Source organism: Cariama cristata, unplaced genomic scaffold (assembly GCF_000690535.1).
Source record: "Cariama cristata isolate BGI_N322 unplaced genomic scaffold, ASM69053v1 scaffold25876, whole genome shotgun sequence".
Classification (NCBI taxonomy): domain Eukaryota; kingdom Metazoa; phylum Chordata; class Aves; order Cariamiformes; family Cariamidae; genus Cariama; species Cariama cristata.
Genome location: NW_009624195.1, coordinates 4,908 through 12,144, shown reverse-complemented (window position 1 = coordinate 12,144; position 7,237 = coordinate 4,908). Strand labels below are relative to the sequence as shown.

At 42.9% G+C, this 7,237-nt stretch overlaps 1 protein-coding gene across 1 annotated transcript; it reads left to right on the top strand.

The window, feature by feature from the left end:
* The first annotated feature begins 857 nt into the window (after nucleotides 1-857).
* LOC104155838 (carbonyl reductase [NADPH] 1-like) lies at nucleotides 858-6,851 on the top strand. The gene is made up of 3 exons (XM_009703091.1): nucleotides 858-1,176; nucleotides 4,467-4,574; nucleotides 6,297-6,851. Exons 1-3 carry the CDS (start codon nucleotides 891-893, stop codon nucleotides 6,731-6,733), a joined length of 831 nt encoding a protein of 276 aa, XP_009701393.1. The 5' UTR covers nucleotides 858-890; the 3' UTR covers nucleotides 6,734-6,851.
* The last annotated feature ends 386 nt before the right edge of the window (nucleotides 6,852-7,237 follow it).

Below are 7,237 nucleotides of genomic sequence, written 5' to 3'. Positions count from 1 at the left end.
CTGTCAGGAAGAAAAACCTGTGCTGAGGCGGTGGTAGTGAGTGAAGCGTGCAGGTTTGGAGCGCGGTGGGGCCTTGGTGGTGAGCCGGAGGGTGGCTGCTGGCCCTGGTGAAGTCGGTCAGGAGCTGGGCAGGCTTTAGGAGCTGGTTAGGATTTCATCCTTGCTAGGTAGCTGCTTGTGGTTAGTTACAAAATAACTTGGAAAGGAGGTGGCAATTAAGCTAACAGTGAGCGAAACAGCTTTTTAAACTTGCTTTTATGGGGGGAAATGCATCTTCTTTGAATGTGCTATGTTTGTGGAAAAAAAAAAAGGCAAACGGGCTTTGTATTTAGAGTTGAATGGTGTGTTAAACGTAAGAAGCATTGTCTGTAGTCAATCTATGGCCCAGTGTTTCCCTCTGAAAATGCTAGAATTGATTCTGCTGCCTGATACTTGAAGATCAAACCACTCCACCCCTCTTTTTGAGCCTGACTTTTTCGACTTTGACCACATCAGTGCTTGAACTGAACCAGTTGAATGTCCTCAAAAGAAGGAAATGGTATTCCTGGGAGGTGTATGTGCAGAACAGCTTACTCCTATCAAAAGTTAATTTAGTGCTAAAGATTAGTCATTGACTTTTTTTTCTTACTCAATCACTGGTTTGGCTTTCTTCAAAACATTAACACCAAATGTGTATTTCTCTGCCAATACCTCATGCTGCTTTAGTAAGTTACAGTTAATGTGCACTGTAATGTAGTTTTACATAATTCAAAGTGGAATTCTAAATAGGATTTTAAAGAAAAAAACACTTTAATCCATTTTCAGATAGCCATCTTTGTCCATCTGAGGGTGAAGTTTTCTTCTTTGCCGTTTGCAGTTACTGTTGCTTTGGCATACGTTCAGAGACAACAATGTGCAGCGTGCCAGTGGCTGTGGTGACCGGGTCCAACAAAGGGATCGGATTCGCAATTGTGCAGGCTCTGTGCAAGCAGTTTCCAGGGGACGTGTACCTGACAGCCCGAGACCCTGGCCGTGGCCAGGAAGCAGTGGCAAAGCTCCAGGAGGAAGGGTTGCGTGCACTTTTCCATCAGCTGGATATTGATGATCTGCAAAGCATCAGAGCTCTTCGTGACTTCCTAAAGGAGAAATATGGAGGGCTGAACGTGCTGGTTAACAATGCAGGGATCGCTTTCAAAGGTAGGAAGTGGACTGTCTGGGATAGTCCTACATGCTACAAAGCTAGGTGGAGAAGGATAGTAGGTGCATCAGGGACTTTACAAAGCTTCTTATATGGGACTTCTGTGCTAATGGCGTGCTGCTTTTTTGGCTGGGCAAGCTGCCTACCTTGTTATGCATGATGAGAGGGCAACGTAAAATGGCTTTTCCTCTAGCATCTGTGGGGCTAACTGTGCATGTAAAGGTGCTTCCCAGGAGTGTTGTATTTGCATCACATGCCGAGCATGAAAATACTTCAGGCACACAGTCCACATGAGCATAGTTGGGTTTATTGCCTCGGTGCCCGTGAGGGCCCATCATCTGTGTGAAAATCAGCCATGTTCCTTGGGGATCTGTGTTTTCTCTCTTCTGCAGGCCTCATACTTTGTTCTGTGTGTTACCTGTTCAAGGATTCCAGCTGATAAAAAAGAACCTTTGGCCCTGGCTGATTTTGTCATCCTAACTTATCTTTAACTTTCTCAGGCCATTCAGTAACCTATAGAACAGTTAACCTAAATCTTGCTGTCGTGAGCAAGAATTTAACCCTTTCATCTTCTAGTGGACAGGAAGGCTGGGAAAGTGAGGAAGACACAGCATTTGTAAGGTAGAAGAATGCATTCTCCTTGTAGGTGTTTATAAAAACAAATTGAGAATCCTGTTAGCTCCAGATAGAGCAAATCACAAGCATGAGTCCTGCTTCGTTTCCCTGCCAGTACAAACTTGTTCTTTCCATGTTTTCTGTTTGGTGTTGTTTACTTTACTCTTTGCCTGATCTCCAGTTAGGACATGTGACTGTTCAAGCACAGTGTTGTGCTGACTCATCTGCTCACATCATGGGTTTATGAGGCCTGTCAGGTAGTACGGACAAAACCTCACCTGCTGCTGAAGATGGAGCTTCTCATATAGTGGGAGTGCAGCAGTGGTGTTCTGAATTCCAGTGACTGTATATTTTGCATGGTACTTTGCAGGAAGATTGCTTGTGTTCAAGATCAGCTTAAGAGCCAGCAGTTAATGTAACTGTCTGAGCTTCAGGATGTGCTCAAGATAGAGAGGTGCTAAAACCTCGCAGCAGCAGTTAAAAGATCCTCTCCCTGTCCATGCATATCATCTATAAAGCCTGCCAGTGCTCAGACCAGCGTTGCTTCAATTCATAAGCAGGGCCTTAGCTCAGCCTACTAGTGACAGTCAGTTTGAGCAAGACTGGGCTGCAACTACAGCAGCTGAAGTGCAGCATGCATTTCCTGTTGCTGACAGTGCAGCGGCTGTAGCCTCCATCAAGGTGGATATCTGGACAGGTGAAATAAAAACTCCTCAAATTGCTGTGGCAAGATTTGCTAGAGCTCATCTGTGAGAGATATCTTAGACTTACTATTGTATAGCCACTGAACAGATAGATAAATAGGTAAAACAGCATGAGCAGTGGAGGTTCTGTTACTTCCTTTACTACGTCACAGATTTTTTTTCTATTCAGAAGTTGCTTCCAGATATTTAGCCTAGCCTTTCTTCAAGCTGACAACTTACAGTTAGTCAGCGGGAGGTCATACAATTAAGAAATGTGATAAAGGAGCCAGTTGTAACTGTTCTTGTTTAAGTATCTAACACAGATGCTAGAGGGTTTAACACCTGCATAAGAACTTGCTGTGATGCTTATCTCATATTTTGGTTTTAATTCTTGCTTCTGAGATTGGCATTTCTACCCAAGCTTGCTTCTTGCCTAGCCAGGTTTCTGCTACCATCCCAGAATTTATGCTTTCCTTTACTGTAGTATTCGGTGTTATTGCTGTCTGTCAAATATTAGATTTGCCATTAAATTTAATGTGTTGTTCTGGTTTTGTGCTGCACTACAGGTAGTCCAGCAAAAACTGTTCCTGTATGAAATGATTATGTACCTGTGGGTTGCCTTCTGGATGAGCTCCTGTGAGAACAGCTGTTGTAGTAATGCTTTTTACACCAAGGGAGTGTGTATCTATTAGAGGTTACAAGCAATATATCTTGTTAGATGAATGAGTGGGTTTTGGAGTGTAGGGAGGCTTCTCTATTGCAAGGTAGGTATGGAAACAGGAGTTTGGAGTTGTGTAGGTTGTTAGTTTCTTCCGCTGTCGTAACTCTTGCTTGCATTTAAGTCTGAGACATGAAGCCAGATCATGACCTATTGCAAGTGATTTGCAAAACTTGATGCCATCGGTGCCCATTGCTTGAGGGTATAAATGAGTCATTAAAGCTGTGTTTTGCAGTAAAAACACAACTACATTAAATACTAAATGACCTGTTACTGCTTCACTTTTGCGTTAACGTAGGTCTGGGCTATGGAGACAAGTGAAGGAGTAGGTGGCCTTCATCACTGCAGATATAGAGCCTGTAGCAGAAGAGGAGGAACGCTGTTACTTTAATTCTTACTTCCCCCTCAAAGTGGAGGATACAAAACATATGGCTTATTGCTGAGCCAAATTGTCAGCTGATGGCACATGCTACCCCACTTCTGGTGGTGGCAAGCGGTCAGTTCTGGCTGATGGAATCGTACCCTTACAGTGCGGTTCCATGGCCTGATTGTGCTTACTTAAGTCAGCTCCCTCTCCTAGCTGCTAATTCCCACTCTTTTGCGTGTGTTAGCACAGATCTGTCAGTTCAGGAGGTCTTAACTTTTGGACCTACAGTGGCAGCATACTAGATTCAGGATCTTCCCTTCTGCTCCCTCCCCTTCCTTGGTATGTCAGGATGGTGGCAAAGTGCTGTGCTGTGCATTTCGGAGGAGAGAGCAAAGTTTACCTGTGGTAGTGCCAGCGCAGACTGTGCGCTGGGTGTGAGTAGGTACAGGCAGGCCAGTGGGCAGGCTGGGCAGCACATCCTGTGAGAGCAGTTTTTCTTTGGTCCATAAAAAAGGCAGAAGATGAATGGCCTGAGGGTTGGCAAATGACTCTGTAGAGTGATACAGCTGGCTCTCCTGGGGCAAAGCCAAAGCCTTCAGCTAAGCAGAGGTGAAAACATAATTAGTTCATTATTAATACAGTATTGCAGAGCTAGGTCTTTTCATTAATAACACTCATAATAATGTGAGTGTTAATGATGTTGCTTTATTTTCTTCTTACATATTTTAACTGATCATATGTCTGTTTCCCAATTTAAAAAAAAAAAAAACACCAAAAAGAACTAAGATAAACTACTTGGGTTTGGTAGTTTGGTAACTTCCTTTCAAACAGTAGTACAATTCTGATTGATTTTTTTTTTTTTTTTTCCCCTTATCTCCCTTCCTCGCTACCACCTCTTATGAAAAGTTCATGACACAACTCCATTTGTAATCCAAGCAGAGGTTACACTGAAGACAAACTTTTTTGGAACCAGGAATGTTTGCACAGAATTACTGCCTCTTATGAAGCCTTATGGTAAGTGTAACGTAACAAGTAGAGAAATAGTTTTATATGAATTTTGGTCCTCATTAAATGGGAGAATCCTGTCCAAGCTCAGATGCACACAGCCCCATAGCAAGAGGAGTGTACGTTGCTGTATGCTAGGTAAGAGAACAGATGGCCTTTCTTGACTTCCAAAATGCCTCTGCTGTGTATATTTAAATCTACTTTCAAGCTGGTCACATTCTTCTGTTATGGATTGAAGTGGAATTCTTGTGGTGCCCTCAAAAAGACATAGAGAATGTCCTCATGTTCTGTCCATGGCATCTGCCTACATAAATTGTTCTTGCTCCAGAAAGGATATTTTGATGATACAACTAGGGTAAGGAAATACACTATTTTTAGGTATCAGCTGAGTTTGATGTGACATGCCTGTTCTTGCTACTGCTGAAGAAACCACCTCAGTAGGCTGTTAGTCTGTCTCTATCTAGATGACAGCCTTTGCTGTATTTGCAAGTGTCTAGTGATGTAGTTATAAATGGCAGTTGAAGATGTACATTAAGTTATTGTGATTTGGTGATGTTGGGAAGAACTGGAAGAAAACACTTTACCACAAATGTTAAATAGAATGGACTGGGGTCAAAGAAGATAGATGCATTGATAATAGAGAGGTGTTAGCAATATGCAAATAATCTCTACGTGTTGGATGACTGTCCTGCACAGAATGCTTCTGTTCTTGAAACCTGGAGCACTGGAAGTGCCCTAGAACCCTAGTGACATATCATAGCTGATCTGAAAGGGGAGTATTCGGATCTAATACCCACACCAAATCTAAGGGGTCTCTTCGAGACTTGTGGTTTTCATGGCTATTTGGATAAGTGCTTCCTGCTATAAATGACATGTAGTCTATACTAATATTTAAATACATCTCGGTTTTTAAGAGAAGTCAAGTAGAGGAGAGAAGTTGGCAACTGTTAGTCCGTAGGGAGGAAGGAAAGGACAGAGTAACTGAATTTAGGGGAGAGAGTAAACGAACAGTGCCGAAATTGGAATCTAGCCCTTCTAAGGATGAAGACCAAGTGTGTTAATGAAGTCATTAAAAGAAAGGATTAATTTCTGTGGCTTTTAAGATCTAAATCCTCATGTTTTTTTCCCTAGTTCATGGCCTGAATGGCTGTGAACTAGCAAGAAAGAGGGAAACAGTGTAACATAATTTTGGAGAAGGTGAGTGAATTACTGATTCAGCTGACTCATTCGTCGGTACTGAAATGCTGGGAGATAAATAGCTTACTGTGGTTTTGAGTGCTGGGATTTGTCAGTCTTCAGCTAATCCGTAAAAAAGCTGATGGTCTCACTGCATTAAGAATTAGATTGTTTTTGTTGAATTCTGTATTATTCTGGGTTTTGAGGTACATTCTCACAGCACTTTACTTGAGCTGTTGCAGAAGTGAGAATGTTTTCCAGAACTTTGAGAGTGAAGTCTGGTTGCCATTACTGATAAAACCACTGACTACTAGGAGTAGGCCTACAGATTGTAACAGGCCATTTCCTTAAGCATACTTGGAGTTCACACCTTAAATTACCCTCTGTAATGGAATTCACTAGAAACACTTGACACTGAGTTAACTGTGATCTTCCCACAAAATATTTTACAGGTATTCACTTAAGTAGTGAATACATAACTGTAGAGCAAGCCCACTTCAGTGTCTGGGCTTGTTTAATACATGTGAAAGTAATCAGTTTTTATTCTTTTATCAGGTAGAGTGGTGAATGTCTCTAGTATGGTAAGTAGCTCCGCTCTGGGAAACTGCAGCCAAGAACTACAGAAAAAGTTTCGCAGCGACACGATCACTGAGGAGGAGTTAGTGGAACTCATGACCAAATTTGTGGAAGATACCAAGAAAAGCGTGCATGAGAAAGAGGGTTGGCCAAATACTGCCTATGGGGTATCCAAAATCGGTGTCACAGTCTTGTCCAGGATTCAAGCCCGGATGTTAAATGAGAAGAGAAAAGGTGACCACATCCTTCTCAATGCCTGCTGTCCTGGATGGGTGAGAACAGACATGGCAGGTCCTAAAGCCACTAAATCGCCAGATGAAGGGGCTGAGACCCCAGTTTATTTAGCGCTTTTGCCTTCAGATGCCGATGGTCCTCATGGCCAGTTTGTTAGTAACAAAACTGTTCAAACCTGGTAAGCTTATGTGTATGGACCTGTGCAAGTGGTAACATGGCCGTGGATTATCCTGTCCCCTGGTAGGGCATTTAGCCAGAGCAGTCTCCTCCTGTCCACTCTGGTGTTAAATCTATGCTAGGGTACACTTCCCAACAGTCTCCATTAGCCAGCTCACAGCTGACTGTGTAGCCCAAAATCTGATTTGTGGGTGTTCCAGCCCGGATGATACAGGCTAATTTGTTGTTACCCTAATGTAGAGGTGCCTGACCTTGTTTACCTGAATTTATTCTTAATGAAATCAATGCTAGCCTTTCTCTCACTCCCTCCATAACAGATCTCTGACATGGAGTTGGGATGAGGAAGCAGATGCCTTACACTTTCTCAGCGCAGTAGGTGTCTTTCTAGAGACCATAGTTGCTTCTTGAGGCTGTACAGGCTGTCTTAAAGGGGGAGGGAGTGGCTCTTAGAGCTATGGTATGAGCAGTTTTGGAGGGGGGCTAGTAAGGCTGGAACAGAATCACTTGTG